The 16,514-nt window shown below is 40.3% G+C and overlaps 2 protein-coding genes across 3 annotated transcripts; one reads left to right on the top strand and one right to left on the bottom strand.

Moving 5' to 3' along the window:
• The first annotated feature begins 379 nt into the window (after positions 1-379).
• On the top strand, positions 380-10,429 carry LOC120431445 (peptide methionine sulfoxide reductase-like). Of its 2 annotated transcripts, XM_052708409.1 has the most exons (6): positions 380-521; positions 584-720; positions 6,478-8,227; positions 9,603-9,763; positions 9,820-10,080; positions 10,140-10,429. In XM_052708409.1, the coding sequence occupies exons 3-6, from the start codon at positions 8,063-8,065 to the stop codon at positions 10,372-10,374; spliced, it is 822 nt and encodes a 273-aa protein (XP_052564369.1). In that variant the 5' UTR covers positions 380-521; positions 584-720; positions 6,478-8,062; the 3' UTR covers positions 10,375-10,429. The 2 variants fall into 2 exon arrangements, with proteins under 2 accessions (XP_052564369.1, XP_039452497.1); XM_039596563.2 differs by lacking the exons at positions 380-521; positions 584-720; positions 6,478-8,227 and adding an exon at positions 9,377-9,541.
• Positions 10,430-10,571: 142 nt separating this feature from the next.
• Positions 10,572-12,921, bottom strand: LOC120431443 (gonadal protein gdl-like). The gene is made up of 3 exons (XM_039596562.2): positions 12,554-12,921; positions 12,339-12,499; positions 10,572-12,284 (listed from the first exon to the last, which is right to left on the bottom strand). Exons 1-3 carry the CDS (start codon positions 12,781-12,783, stop codon positions 12,007-12,009), a joined length of 669 nt encoding a protein of 222 aa, XP_039452496.1. The 5' UTR covers positions 12,784-12,921; the 3' UTR covers positions 10,572-12,006.
• Positions 12,922-16,514: the final 3,593 nt, after the last annotated feature.

Below are 16,514 nucleotides of genomic sequence, written 5' to 3'. Positions count from 1 at the left end.
AATCGTATGAAAAAGTTCGAAAACGAACTAAGCAAAGTGCGATTTTCAGTTAAATACAGTGTACCCTTTTGGCAGTGACTATTTTATCAACCCGTTTTATCAACGACCGGTGTGGGAAGGGTGACTAAACTAAAATAGTAGCGCTGTGGGTGAACAAAATAGTTACTTAGTTATGTGCGCACCGGTGGAGATGCTCTAAACGGTGACGACAGGTGAACTTGAAAAAAGGATACTTTTGAATTTGAGTGTGGTAACTACGGGTGAAGTTGAAAAAGGGTGATTTTGTTTTTCAGTATAGGATAAAGCTCTTCTGTGTCCCGTAATTAATGAACGCTACCTTTTCGATATTTTTGACAAATAAATTCATTATCTTTATTTATTTATTTACAACCCAAGAATAAACAAATTAGTAACACTCGTAAATAGTTATAATTTTTTCAAATTATTACACCATGTCTGAGGTGAACATTTTTAATGAGGTTCTGAGTTCCCAGCTTGAAAAAGATGGTGGTTTCCGGGAAGTAAGTAGTTTTTTATCAATCCTGTAGATATGTGTTATTAAACGGTTGCATTGTCCCACTAGCTTTTGTCCACAATTGCCGGTTTCCTTTACCAGAAAACGAACTTTTTCGTGGTTGGAAACTGGAAAGAGGTCCTGCTGGAAATTTTTTGTAGGTGGGCGGCCATGACTGAGGAGAAATTGCAATTGGAGCAGTTGGGGTAAGTAGATGGGCGCCCAGAAGACTTTTTGTCTAGGGGTCGGACAGCTTGGTCAGTCCATTAATAATAGTTCGTCGGTCCATTGATACTTCGTTAATATGTTAACGCAATCTTACCTACATGAAGCGCCTTGATCCACGATCAATGTCAAAATGAAATGTCAAATGTCTAAGTTGGCAAGATGAGCTGATCCACCGGTGGACGGCTTTCTGGGAATTGTTTTGCAGGAGGAATCCGTCCATCGTTGGACAGATTGCTTGCCTGAGTTGTTAAGAGGAACTCGTCCACCACCACCGTTATGGTTTTTGATACTGGACATGAAATTTGACATTTCGGAAGTAGTGGCCACAATTCCGAGTGGCCGGAGTCCCCAGGGGTGTTCCGATGGGGGGACATTTGTCGAGCCGTAAGAGTTAGGGCAATATGGGTATTACACTTCATGGTTTTTGATACTGGACATGAAAGGTGTCATTTGGCCATTAACTGGAGTTTAGCAGTTAAAATAAATCGCTCATGTTTGTTAGGGAGTTATAAATGTTCTATTATATTCTTCCTACAGTTACTTCCTTGACCTGATAAAAAGTAGTAAACTAAACTGATTGCTGGCAACAGTATTGCAAAAACATTTCCCCGTCCCCGACAACGTTGATGGGTTCCGTCAACGTAGCTCAAGCATCTCTGTCGCTATTTTGCGGCAATTTTTCTTGGTGAGGGAAAGTCGATTGATTTCACCTCAATTCCAATTTTAGCTCCGCTTGCAAAGAAGTTTCGGCACCCTTCATTCGATGATATTATGTCTTAAAACTTTTTAAATCAAACGGCATAACGGCCACGAAATTGATCATAAAAGAGTTGTCTTGCCGAATTATGGGGAAAATCATGGGAAAATTTGGACCAGAAATGCTGTGTTCGATAAGGGGTCGTGCATAAACCACGTGGCCTCCAAAGGGGGGGGGGGGGGGAGGGGGTCCGAAATCCGACTAAAAAAAACATGAAAAGCCATGGGGGAGAGGGGGGTCGACGGCTGACTACGTGGGCTTTCAAAAAAATCTTTTATATAAAAAAAACCTAACTTAATCCACCTTTAGGTGGTTGGTGCCTTCCTCTCATTTGAAACTAATGGCTTGGCCAGCGTAGCACGAGACTCGACTTGGGTAATCCCAGGGTCGGCAAACTACTATGATTTGGGAGATGGTGATCGAACAGGAAAACACGACGGATTCGTTTTTCACTTTCAGCACTTTTATTTGTGTTTCGGGTAAGGGGGGGGGGGGGGGGGCTGGCTGACGGTTGCGTCTGCGACAGGCTGCTTGATCCGGTCTTCGTCGCCGGTGCAGCGGTTCTTCTCCGGACTCCTTCGCCGGATGTTGTTCTGGACGACCAGCGGGCGTTGCTGGCTTCGTTCGGGCAGGGGTCTTCCCTCCTTGACGAATCGGCACGCTCTGGAGTCCACCGATTCGAGCGTGCCGAGAGGGGTCCCTCCTTGACGATGAAGGCCAGCGGCCTGAGGGTTGTCGTCCTTTACGGTTATGGCGTGGGGAGGCGCCAGACGACGGGGGTGGTCCTACGACGATTAGACGTAGGCAGAGCGCGACGCGACTTACACTGCCTAGGCCGACCAATCCGGGTGTACGCGCGCTCACGGAACCTCCTGGTCCCGCACTTCCGCGTGAAGGCAATTGGCAACCTTCACTCCAACGAGCGCGAACTGTCCACTCGGACGCCTGTAGATAAAAGAGGCCGATCTAATAAAAATACTGAAGCGAAGCATGAATTCGTTAAGGATTGTGACCAACGGTTAAACATTTATAGAGTGATTACAATCTCCAAAAGTGTCCACATGGTTTATGGATCTCCCCTGACGTGATCGCAGCATCTAAGAGGTCCTAATAAAAATAAGTGACAAGTAAAACAGTCTTCCTACAGACTTTTTGTCAAGATTATACAGACACCGCCTTTCAGGAAAATGGTATCCCTCTACAAGGCTTTTTTCGTGGCGATCAGACGGGACCATTTGAGGTTAAGTAAATTCAGACCATTTTTTAAACTGCTTGTAATTTTAGATAGGTAAGTCAGTTCTTGAAAATTCTTAATCCACAAGAAAGGTCTTCTCATATGCTTTCTAAAAATAATCAACATGTGAGAGTTTCATGAAAAAACCACCCTTTTTACCATAATTTTAATTTAATATGAAACAGTTTTTTTTGACATAACTTTTTAAATACATGAGAAAACTGCATTAATTTAAATAGCAACTTAGGGGACGTTAAGACGGATCGATTAAAACCATTCCGGCCAAAATCGGTTGAGCCTGTGACAAGATATTCCAGTGACATTGATTTGGTACACATGTCTACATACCGCCAAACATACAGACATTTGCTTAGCTGGTGATTCTGAATCGATATGTACAAATGAAGGTAGGTCTAGGAGGTCTAACTAAAAAGTTCATTTTTCGAGTGATTTTATAGCCTTTCCTCAGTAAAGTGAGGAAGGCAAAAACGCGCATTAGGTTCACTTAATATAATTATAAGCATACAATTTTTTGTTACACTTTAAAACCATACAATTATTGATTTTATAATTATTACTTATATTGCAATGTCTCAATATTTTCCAATTCAATATTTAATAATATATTTCGGCGGGTTCATATCAATACTTTGAGCCTGTTATTGAATGAACATTTTTTAATACTCATGTAGCTTCTTCCTACAAAAGTTTAAAAGCTGTTAAAAATTAAGTGAAAGTTTCCATAGTTAATATACGTTGAAAAATGCGTACCAAAATGCAAGTAAAATTTCATTTTTATGTTGATGGTATCTTGTAGCTAAAAACGAACTAGCAAATTTGCATTGAAAGTAGATTTAGTCTTCGATATTTATATTTTCGAACAATTTACAAAAATAAATATTGCTGACAATTTATATAACATTTTCGTAACAAGGCAAAAGACTAAACATGTATTGTAAATATAGTGGCTAAAAATGATTCTCCGAGAAAAAAAAAAAATATTTTCAAAATCTTAGATCTTAGCTACGGTGATTATTGGTCCTATGAGTGATCGAAGAATCTTTATCGAAAGATTTCCTGTTGACACTTAAAACAAACTCAAGATATCTTGTCTCTTCTCTCTCATACAATATATTTTTAAGTAAAAAGAAACTAAAAATCCCAATTTCAGGACTATCGCGCGAAATTTCAGTTTCACCTACACAGAAAAACGTTACTTAATCCACCTTTAGGTGGTTGGTGCCTTCCTCATATTCATAAGGTCAATACATTCAGTAAAAATAGCAACATTCCCCCTTAACATGTTTAACAAATCAACTTTATTACTCATTTCTTTTGATATGGTTCGCAGACACTTTAGGTCATTCGATTATCTAACTAACTATGTGCCGCATGATGGACGCAATGATGTCCGGATTTTGATCAAAATATCTGAGATCCGGCCTCCAAAAAGTGTATAAATAACACTTAAGTGCTAATAACTTTTGAAAGGGTTTTCAGATCCTCGATGTTTTGGGCTTATTGGAAAGGTCTTTTTAATACCTTTCTGAAAATGTATAACATGACAGGGTTTTTTTTTACAAAAACCACCATTTTTACAATCTTCCGGACATACGCCAAAATCGTTTTTTTAGCATAACTTTTAAAGTACTTAACTAAACTTGCTGATTTTAAATAGAGACCTATGGGACCCCAAGACGGATGGAATGAGACTAATACGGTCAAAATCCGTTCATCCAGTCCGGAGATAATCGAGTGACAATTTTTTTGTCCACCCACCTACACACATCCACACAGACATTTGCTCAGAACATGATTCTGAGTCGATAGCTATACGTGAAGGTGGGTCTACGAGGTCGAATTAAGAAGTTCATTTTTCGAGTGATTTTATAGCCTTTCCTCAGTAAGGTGAGGAAGGCAAAAAATATGTAAATTTACACAGCACGTAATTACTGTTTCTTATGTAAACTCACTCAATGTAATGTTGAAATATGATGTAAAGAGTAAAAAGTCATGGAAATTACTCCAATGTAAATCTAAATTTAATGTAAATCATGAATCTAATGGAAACGTTGAGCATGGAAACTCAAATCTGATGAATTTCTACCCGTGTTCGGCTTCCTGTAAATTCCTATTTAATGTAAATCATATATCCAATATACATTGACTTCAAAACTACCCGAACTAAAAATAGTAATACTTGGTTCTCTTTCTATCGCTCTCATACTTTGCTGGCCCACTGCCTATGCCTCGCCCTGAACAAGTTGATGCTTTAGCCGCTCGTTTATAAAATGCGAAGATGGCTCAGTCGGCAGCGGGTAGCAGCAGTAACACCGAACATTCTACCCGTCGTCCGTTCGATTCCAGTCCAGCGTTATTCCACTTGGCCGTCGACGAGATATCGTCTCCTACCTGTGAAACAACTTTTTAATATCATAATTTCCTTTTGCTGCCCGCTTCACTCATTTTAAAATAGAACATAGGCCACACCCTTTTTCTACTGCAATCCAAGTCGAGCTTCTCATTCCCATTGGCCAATCAGAATTAGTTGATTTGAACTAATGTAAATTTCAAAACTAATGTAAATTTCCAATGAATCTAATGTAAATTTCCAATGAACCTAATGTAAATATACATCATTTATCATGATACCTTTTGGTACATGATAAATAATGAAAATTTACAGAAATATTTTTTTCTGTATAGGTTTCACAACTACATTTGCAAGTGAAACGTCTAACATTAAATAATAACCAGGCACGAAAAAATGAACGATAAATACTTTAATATTCAACAAAAAATTAGATGAACATTTTGGTCTAAAGGTATTCCTTACTTCCTGTGGTACACGATTCGGATTGTTATATTACAAAACATTTCATTAAATACAAGTTGTACTATCCTTTGGCAAAGTTGTAGGTAATTTTTTGAGTTGATATAAATTTTAGAACATTTAGATTTTTTATAAGAAAAAACAACGTACTTCAAGTAAACATTGTTTTTGTTTCTTAATAAATTTCAAGATTTAAAAAAGTCGGAAAAACAACGAACTTCAAGTAAACATTGTTTCTTAATAAATTTCAAGATTTCAAAAATAGGGACCAAAGGTGCCATTTCCTGAGTTGAGAAAATATATTATACTTTCAACTTCATATTTGAGATAAACCCACTCAAATATATAAATAAATTATAATAATTTAAATTTTAATGAGCCACTTAATTAAAAAAAAAAACCGATATCAATTTGTGAAACAATTTTCAATACAATGCCGTTAAATATCAACATAAATAAAACTCCTTAAAAAAGATGGAACGGTATTTTCAACTCGCTGGTTCTCCGGAATAACTCAACCTACCGGAACAATTTTTTTGAGTGAATTTTGATGATGTCTAGATGATCCTAAAAATTTGCAGAACTCGATTTGATCAAATTTGTAATTTATGCGATCAGAAACGTCGTTCGCACTTTTGCAGCTCTTGTTAAAAAAAAAATCGCCCGAAATTCCGCAGAGACAAGCCCGAAAACCTGCGAGTTGAAGTTACCGTTCCAATGCGTTGGGCATCCCAGTGTTAATAATCTATACTGGGTCAAAAATTCTCGAAAGAAAGGCCACGTGGTTTATGTACGACCCCTAATATCATTCTATTCGAAAATTTGACAGAATTTAAACAAGCATCTTGCAAAGTTCTTTGCCATACCTACTGATCATGAGTACCATAACCACTTGCACTTTTTTTTTGTAGGACAAAAGATGTCGAAGGACCTGCTGATGCTGTGTTTGTCGAGAAAAATTATTTCTGGACGGATAATGCGTCGGACAACAACGACATCGCGGAAGATTCCGATATGGATCAGTCACCGACATCGTATGGATTCGACGATATTGAAGACACCTTGGACCGTGTGCGTGACTCCGACTCGGACTCTATCGCAAGTTCGGAATGTTCATCCTCCAGTTTGGCAGATTATGACTACTTTAAGCATTTAAATGAAGACACCATTCCGGATATGCTACCATTGAAAAAATTACCACCGTTGCCGGATCTCACCAATATGAATCTTCTATGTCAACAACCGACCGTTAAGATATATCAACCAAGTTCCACGAGACCAACAGTTACGCTCCCATCACCAAATGTTTTCTGTAGAGCAGATCACGTTGTTTTGGGGCACGAGTTTCCACTGCCATATCAGTTCGTAGCAAAAGGACTATACGACGTGTTATACAGCACGGTCGACAAATCACCAATCATAACGCGCCATGTGTTGACACCAAGCGGAATGCTGTGGGATAGGATGCAAGGTTTGTCAAGATCAAACAGTTATACCAGAGCAAAAGCTGTAAAACAAATGTTCAGGTCATCCCTGAAAGCTAACCAGCGACCGGGTCATGATCTGGGACATTCAGTTACGGCTGTAGACGTAGGATTTGATCCTGAGGCGAACGACCTTATCAATATTTACATCGAAAACTCAGTTTTGAATAGAACAATCAATAAGATGATAGAAATGTTCATCAGACAAATAGCCATGAAATGTGACTACACAATCGTTTTGAAGGGGAGAATGCACGTTTTGTTGACAGCAGCAGATGGATCTTCAAAATATGTCCATTACGACGTCAACGGGCCCAACAATGTAGCAGTACCTACTGCCTTTTGGAAAGCCACCGCGTCCTTCGTTGGTAAGCAGTGTACAGTGTTAAATTACTGGATAATGGAAAATAAAACACCCCCAACGAATTCAACCATATTTGACTATTTCGTCAAACCGCACCCAGTTTGGGAAGGCAGTGGTTGCGAAATATTCAAAGAGTATGTAAAAGATGCTCTGTTGATAAACGGAATAGAAAATGACGCAAAATAAACAACACGAACAACGCCAACGGCCAGCAACACTCTGTCAACGCAGTCCAACTCCCCTGCCCCGATCGGATCCGGCTCGAGTCGATCAATCACCCCGATCGGACAACCTCCAGCTCGCGCCAACATTACACCTTCGCCACTACTTCAAACCGCGCCCACTTCTTCCGCGGCAGCGACAATATTTACACCTGTCGCCGTGTCCAGCAGCAGCGCCGGTCCAATCGGCAGCGGAATACCAACCTCGTCGTCCGCTTCTTCCAGCAGCGGCCATCACCCACCAGCTACAGTCCAAGATCAACAACAACCTTCCGCACCACCACTACCAGGCGTCGCAAGTCGGTGGAGGGGACGGAGGAGGTCGGGGTCACGGACACGGCCACGGTGGATCACATGGCGGAGCGTTTGTGCTCGAGAACGAACCGTTGCAGGTAGCTGGTAAGCTGTTCAAGGAGTGGGGCACGACATGTCTGACCTTCGAGGGCGAGCCTTCCGACCGTCGGGGCTGGACAACAGCAATAGTAACCGGATGGTGCGGCCGCTGACCAACGAAAAGAACCGGTACAGCGTCATCAGCAAGGACGTCAAACGGGAGGTGGACGCCGGAGATGGGTGCTGCCGGGCGGACGATGTGAGTAGAGAGTTGTTTTTAATTTTATTTTTGGGGATAAACCTGTTTGTCAAAGTAGGCGTGTTAAACGATGATGAATGGCTTGCTGCGCGATCGTCGCCGGGAAGGATTTCATTCAAATCGGATTTTTGGACCCATTTTGGACGGGATCTGGTGGGCGGATTTGGGTGAAAGTGGGCTTTTTGGATTGCTTGAATCTTGAAGTTTGGGGTTTTGGGGTATTTTAGGGGTCTTGTCTAGAGATCACTCAAAGTAGCTCCAAATAAAAACTTTTTAGTATGGCTTAAAACTATGAGCTTAAGACAACCAAAATGCAAAATTTCAGTCAAAAATATGCATATTAAACCCCTAAAAAGGCGCTTCAAAGTTTAGATTAAATGACTTCAGTTCGAGGGCTATCACCAGCCCAGATGACGCGCACTTGTCCGTCAGCTGAGCGCGATTTGTTTTGGTTTGCTCGCGAGAAATTTAGCTCTCGTCACTTCCCGCTCTCTTTCTCGCGCGAAAATTGCTCGGCCGAAGATTCGCAAAGTTTGCGGTTTTCGGTGGAAGTTTTGGCACCTGTTGTCATGGAAAATTTTGTACTAAGTGAAGACATTTTCATGGACCTGATTTCCAAAAAGTATCAACATGTTTTTTTGATTCTTAACAATTTTTAAAGAAAATTTTAAATTGTCAAAATTGGAAAGTTAAAAGAAATTTTACACCGATTTGTAGATCTTTTCGAGTTTAACCTAAAACATAAGTTTGAGCAAAAAATCTCGAAATTTTCCCTCTCAAAAATACCTTCAAAAATAATTTTAAATGACTTGAAGATACTCGCTCCTAATGTTTTGATTACTCTCTTAGCTTAGCCGCTTCGTCAACATGAGCCACTTGGGCGCGCTCTCGCACACTTCCGAACCATTCGCACGTGGTCTTGATCGGTTGATCTGTGTTGGAGGTTAGTCAGTTTGGTTAGGTGTTAGTGATTTCTTTTTGTATTGAGCTCAAAGAATTTTTATTTCTTTGAACTTGATCGTTTTGAATGATCTTTTCGAATTTTTCTTGAATGTTCTGTAAAATATAAATTTTTATCATTTATTCATTCATAAAGCTTAATTTTATCAATCATTTCTTTTAACCACCACCAGCTCAATTACGAACTAACTTTCACCAATACTATTAGATGCACGCACACTCGCTTAGCCGGCGATCGTGGAGCGAAAGTGACAGCTTCCGATCTATTCTTAAACCAGGTTGATACACTTCTTTTGTTTTGATTGGGTGCGTGAACATCCCTTTGTTTCATTGATCTGCAAGGATTCGACCATGGTAAACAATAGACGATCGCCGTTTTCGGCCATGTTTATTAAGGTGACATCTACCCTTTTAGGCTGCCCCCCTTCATCACGTTGACGTTCCGTTCGAGAAGGCCACCTTCGGCATGGGATGCTACTGGGGCACGGATTCGTTGTTTGGGGCCACGCTCGGCGTTCTGCGGACACGGGTTGGCTACTCCGGTGGAACGACCGGTGCTCCGAAGGGGAAGGATATGTAGGTTAGGTTCGAATTTTACAGAGAATGATCATGATCAGCTTGTTTTTTTTTAGTGGTGACAACGTTGAGGTGATTGAAATCCACTACGACCCGACCAAGATTACGTACTCTAAGCTGCTGGAAATGTTCTGGGAGAACCACGAATATCGAGCATCGGCCAGGCTGAAGCGTGAGTACATGACCATGATCCAGTACCATAGCGAGGATCAGCGGAAGTTAGCTGAAGACAGTAAAGCCGCTCAGCAGGCCAATGAGCCTGAAGAAGTGGTCGCGACCGAGATCGTTCCAGCTAGTCCGCTTTACCCGGCGGCAGAGTAAGTAACCGGATCAATCCAGATCAGCGCGGCTCACCTATCAAAAAACTTCGTTTCAGCCACAACCAAAAGTATCGGCTGCAGGGTCACGTCGATCTGGCCAAGGGTCTTGGGCTGACCTCGGAGCTGCTGCAAAGCTCGCACGTAGCGGCACGTTTGAACGGTTATCTGGTCGGGGCGGGAGGGCTGGAGCAGTTCGAAGCCGAAGCCAACCAGCTGGGCCTGTCGGACGCGCAAAAGCAGTACGTCCGGAATTATCTAATCGAGAACGACGGTGCGGGTATTGCCTGTTGAGGTAAGACAGCTTCATAATAAACAAACGTCGTCATTTTTTGGCCGTCACGCCCAATCATGCGTGAATCATTGAGTCTCTCCCTGATACTGTGAACCTGCCTTGGTGGCACGCGCCGTTATGCCGGACGGCGTGATTAGTATGCAGTGTATGCAAATTGCAATCACGGTGTCGGGTTGTAGAGTAAAGCATCGTTCAAGTGCACAGCACTTGATGCTGACGATCTCGGGCCATTCAGGAGTACTTGAGCTGATAACGAGATGGGAAGTGTTCCGTGGGAATTTCATTCAAAGTTGATTTCGAATGCCTAAAAAGGATAGCTATCGGGATCCGATTTGCGTCAAAAATGTCTCATTTGTTTACAAATTTAAACGAAGTCCATGTAAAAATATTTTTTTTCCAAAATTTTGCAACCAGTTTGATCTTAGTTACAGTCCTTAAATTAACATAAAACTTGTTTCTTTATTCAAAACTAAAATTGTATTGCAAAAAGTTCAAAATTCTAAACATAGGTTTAACCTAAAACATCGAAATCATAACAAAAATTTGGGCCTAATCTTGCTAGAGCGAAACACTCACTGATTGGGTCCAATTGAGCACAATTGCGTCAGTTTGGGACTAACTGCGCAGTTGTCGAAGGCGGTCATTTCTAAGCATTTCTAAGATCGGAGTCAATAACCGCCGCCGAGGGGTGGATCTCCCAAAATGTTTTGTGAATAAAAGCTAGACAAGGCGGGGTTGTTGGGTTATTTTGAGCGTGGTTCATTTTGGCAATGATTCGGTCCAAAATAGTGGTTGAATTAGATTGTTTATGTTTGTGCGTGCGTTTCCATATTTATTTTGATTTTTTGGGGTTCCACACAAGCACGGTTTTCAAGTACCACTAATACTAAAAAGAAGAAACCATGTGCGCTTGAAGATGTACGGGTAAGTTGATCAAGCACTACTCATACTAATGAATGGCATCTGAAATTGGGAGGGGGTAATTGCATTCAATCTTGCATGCAAGGTTATGTTTATTTTGGTATTTTGCTTTTAAAATCTAACTTTATTTGAAATGGTTTTCAACAGTTGAGAATGATAGTATCAATATTTAGGTTCACAATACTATTGACAAGTTTGCTAAAGGTTAAGGGATATTTTTTTGGGTTTGTTTACAATAGGTCTTCTAACACAAACTGAATTTTCGTTGTTTTTGAGTGGGGATCATCAAATGAATTGAAAGACGTGCAGCTGGACAATTCAAAACGTTTTTGATATTGATTATTCCTAAATTGATCGCAAGCTGATCGAGAAATGGAGCTTTAAAAGGAGTTTGACAACCGTTTGTTTTTTTGCTTTTGGCAATGTTGTTGTTTATTGAACTGACTTTAACCGAAATGTGGTCGTTCGTCACCGCTGCTTGATTTTCTCACTTAACAGGAAAACATAAATCGAGTCTTCATTTAACACAGTTCTTTAAATTTCTCTCTCTCGATAGTCTCTTAGATATTGACAAACAGAGAGTCAAATGTGTAACTTTTCAACAAGATTTTGCGAAATTTATTTATTTTAGGTCAGCATGTTGTTAAGTTACGCTTAGAAAGAAGTTAACAGTCTCATCCAATTTCCCCCTCCCACCAGTTGGCCGGATGTTATTTATTATGCTCGAACTTTGTCCTGCTCAGCCGCAGAATAAAGTCCAGCAGATACATCTGAATCTTGATCTCCTTCGGATTGTCCGTGACGTAAAACCCGGGCACGCCCGCCTTCTCCAGCGTGGACTGCTGATCCTTGACCTTCTGATCGAGGTGAAGCACAAGCTTCATGTCGGTTTCCTTTAGATTTTTGGTGTGCTTGATCTTCATCAACGCTATGATGTGCTCCAGCTCTTCTGGATCTTGGATTTTCGACTCCCATTGCTTAACCTCAACTGAAATTAGATTGGATATTGATCTGGATTCAATGTTACTTGAAAAAAACTTACGTTGATGATCGTTCTCGACTTTTTCGCGAACCTGCATCAAATGCTTCTCGGTGACATGCTGAATCTCCATCAAACCCTTCACAATCTCAAAAATTGTGTCATTCAGCAAAGAATTTGCTAATCCAGCTAGTAATTCGTATGAAATTCGAACCTGATATTGTCTTAAAAGAAATCAAAATTATCCAAAAATCAAATGATACACTTTCAAAACTCACTCCGGCACCGACGAGTGCATCTTCTTCAAATGTTCCAGCAAAAAGTACAGCTTTCGCTGCAGAAACTCCTGGCTCTGGTACGACGGATCGTCCGAGAAGCTTTCCTGCGAGGTGGCGTCGATGTTGCTGACCGCTTCCTGGGAGTCCTGTGATTGGGCCTCCTCGGTTTCGGCATCGGTGGGGGCCGATTCGGGCGCCTCCGGCACGGTTTCCGCCGATTCGGACTCCATAGCGATGTGGGCTGCGGCGTGTTATTGCAGGTAATAGGGAGGTCGTGTTTGGTTTGTTGGTAAACAAAATTTGACGTTTGCTGAAGACGATTTTTGTGGTGAGTTTCTTTCAAATGTGGTGAATAAAATATAATTGCCGTGTAGAAAATTCCAGCATTTTTTTTTTCTCAATTTTACGTTTAAATAATAAATAAAATCAAAAAACTAACCAGAGGCATTTCATTGTAGTTTTGAACATGTAATAAACGTAAAAAATATACCTGAAAAAACATTAAAAATATACACTCCGTACATAATAATCCAGAAACATCATTACACCACATTACTTAATTTCAACTGATTGTTGGCTGTTACACTCAGGGTTACCAGGTCAAAATTAGAAAAATCTGGCAAAGTATCGATCAAAAATCTGGAAAAATCTGGCAGACGAAAATCTAACCATTCTCAATGGTGAAGGGGAGGGAGGATATGAATTAATTCAAAAATTTGTAGAATTCAGGTGGTTTAATTGATTTTATGACCTCAAAAATGTTTCATTAACATTCCCTCTAAGAAAAACTCATTCTATTTTTTATTATTTTCAATTAAATTCGTTCATTTTAATCAAAAAGTTGTTCAAAATGGGCATGAAGTGAAAAATCTGGCAAAATCTGTCAAAATCTGGCACTGAGAAGGATGAATCTTTATTCTGGCTGACACTTGAAAAATCTGGCATTCCCAGATTTATCTGGCAACCTGGCAACCCTGGTTACACTATTTAAAAAAAAAATCCGCAGCCATAATTGCCGCTTTAAATTAAAGTTACGTTAATAAAATGAACAACAACAACATATTTGCCGCCATTTTGAATAACGAAATCATACTATAAAAAGTGACCCCGTTCGTTTGATAACAATTGGTGTCAAACCATCGGGGTTTCAGTGTATAATCTCCTAAAATAATTAAACATATCAACCCAAAGTTGTTTAAATATAGAGTAATATTCACAAAATTGATTTTGATAAACATATCAAGAAGGCAAATCTGTTTCATATTCTCGTTGATGCAAGTTTGTGACTTACGAGTCATTTCCGTTTTGTTCGACGCACATACTTTCCGGGAAGATAATCGTTTTGTTATCAGATAAGATTAGTTTTCAAACTAAGTGGCTTGAATCACCAATTACTTTCTTTAAACTTGTGTGCCATGCAAAATTCTTAGCATAAATTTATGCCATTTTTATTTTTTTTTTGTTTAAGCCAATCAAAAAGTCGCAAGATTTTTAAGATTTCAACTTCTTTTTATTGACACTTTTGTTACTGGCTTTAACTTCAAGAAGCATAACAAATGTAGCATCACAGCAGGTACTTACCACTTGGCTTTGTCAACGGTCGTTTTATTATTTGGCAAGAATTCAATAGATTGCGTTTTTCTACCTAGAAGCTTTCGGTACGATTTTCGCATATTTGGCTTAAGCATAGATGAAAATAATGTTATGTTACGGCTTTTATTTTAGTGCAGACAAGTTTGAAAAAAGTGACATAAAATAATTAGTCTTTGACCAAAAATATTGATTAATCATTGTCAAGTTCAAATATGTAAAATTTTTGCTTTCGATCAATATAATATCTGTTTGAGATTTGTTAAATAGATGTTATGAGATTATTTTTAATTTGCTGAGTGAAATAATAATTTCTTGTATGAAATTTCAACTTATGTCGCCAAGCAATTATGCAACATGGGACATTCTTGTCACCAAGCAGTCAAATCGATCAAGTTCTATGTTGGGCCTACCCCGCACCACCAGCATATGTCGATCATTATGCTTATTCCTCGTCCTTCTTCTTGCGGTCTCCCTTTCCCATGCATTGCCTTTTCAGGGGTAGAAGGGACTTCTCAAGAATGCGAACCTACCTGCTGGACATAGCTGTGTTTGCTCTTTTTCCCCGGAAGGGTACGAGGATATTCTGGTACCAATCAGTCAGTCAGTCTAACGGCGAATAGCAGCGGTAGTGGTTCACTACAAGTAAAATTTTGTATTTTCTGTACCAAAAAGTTTTGATAAAGTCCTTTGCAATGGAAGTTGGTGATGTAGTTGAGTGGCTTAGTGCAATTCTGGTAACGCTGGTGATTCGGATATCCTGGAGCTTGAGACAAACGATGGCAACGCTTGAGGAACAGAATACCAGCAATTCACGGTACTACTCGGCACGGAATGATCTGGACGTCACACTTCATGAAAATGACGCCCCAAACATGGAAAGTGTCAGCAAAACACCACAACTGGGAAAATCGTCTACCGAAGTCGAAAAGTCGGTAGTGACTTCAACGCCCCTCGGAAAGGGTGTCCTGGGGGAGCAAATGGTGTCACCCAACCTCTCCGACATCATCGAAAGTCCGCGGGACTTTGCCCACAAGGAGCCCACCCCCGAGGGACTCCGGTATGAGCGGAATCTGGTGGACCAGTTCTGCATGATGCGAATGCCCACCGAAGCGGACGGAGAGATCATCCGGACGACGTTTGCCCGGGGCAAAATCTCGCCGGAAACGGAAATCAAGTACAGAAAGTTCCTGGCGGCGCCTGTGGCGCGGCCGAGACTTCCCCAGCGGAAGCATCTTAGATTGTAAGCGATTTGTTAGTGGCAATTTGAGTGTTTGTAGAAAATCGTACATCTTCCATATCGTTAGATTAAAATAGTGCAATTACGAATAAATTCAAATATCTTTAGTATAAATTCACAGTGTAGTCTTTGTTATGATTCCGAACTCACCACAAACCTAGGGGTAGTGAATTCACGTGAACGCTCTGTTTGGTTTTGGTTTTGGTTCGTTTTCTCTTGGCGAGAGTGGAATACAACACTCTCTCACGCGTATGAGGAACACATGTTGTGAAATTCAACTCAGTAGTAATTGTTATTGGAAATATTTCTCGACATTTTTTTGATTAGGGGAAATCTACCCATTTTAATCCTAATAAGCGGTCGTGTTTGAATGATGCTGGATAATCTAGAGTCTCCCTTGAATTTTACTAAAACCAAGTACACCAACGAGTAGAGCAAGTTTTTGTGAACATTTCTGTTTATTTTCACTTTCACTAAAAGTTATTCTATTTCTTTACCAAGCATTTAACAAAAAAAAAATCCCAAGGGTATTCTAATCGAGGCGAATGCATTGGGCCACGCCCATTTTTCTAATATCGGCTTAGTTCTTTTTTCTTCCAACACTCTGTCGAGTGTTGCCATTTGCGCTGACAGTTCAAACGAACACTCACGAAAAGTGGCATTTAAAGGGAAAGTTTCCTGGCATCGCTGGCTGTGCTGCTGGTGGTGTTGACGGCCAGCCTTTGTTCTTTTTTGCCTTCGTCTCTCGCTCGGTTTTCTTCAGCCTTCGATTGGAATGCAAAGTGAAAATTGAAACGTCAAACGACTTGGCGCGTTTGTTTTTTTGATGGCGCTTGCTAATTTATTACATTTTTCGGGATTATTCTTCAAGTGAGTGCCTTACTAATGATCAAAAGAACATGTTGCCGGTAGTTGGAAGCAATTTCATATCTTAAGCGCCGTGAAAAAGTAAGCGAAAGTGAAAAGTTAATTTTGGCGATATTCATTAAGCGTTTGAGGGATTCTCGTGTGTGTCACTGTGTGTGCCAACAAAATGATGAGAAGTGGTCTCGAAAAATACAAATTATGATCAAAAGTGCATTAAATGTGATCTTTTTGGCCAGTAAGTGGCATACATTGCCGCTCCTCGAC

Source organism: Culex pipiens, chromosome 2 (assembly GCF_016801865.2).
Source record: "Culex pipiens pallens isolate TS chromosome 2, TS_CPP_V2, whole genome shotgun sequence".
NCBI classification, from domain to species: Eukaryota; Metazoa; Arthropoda; class Insecta; order Diptera; family Culicidae; genus Culex; species Culex pipiens.
Note: the sequence above shows the minus strand (reverse complement) of the source record. Positions and strands in the feature narration are given on the sequence as shown.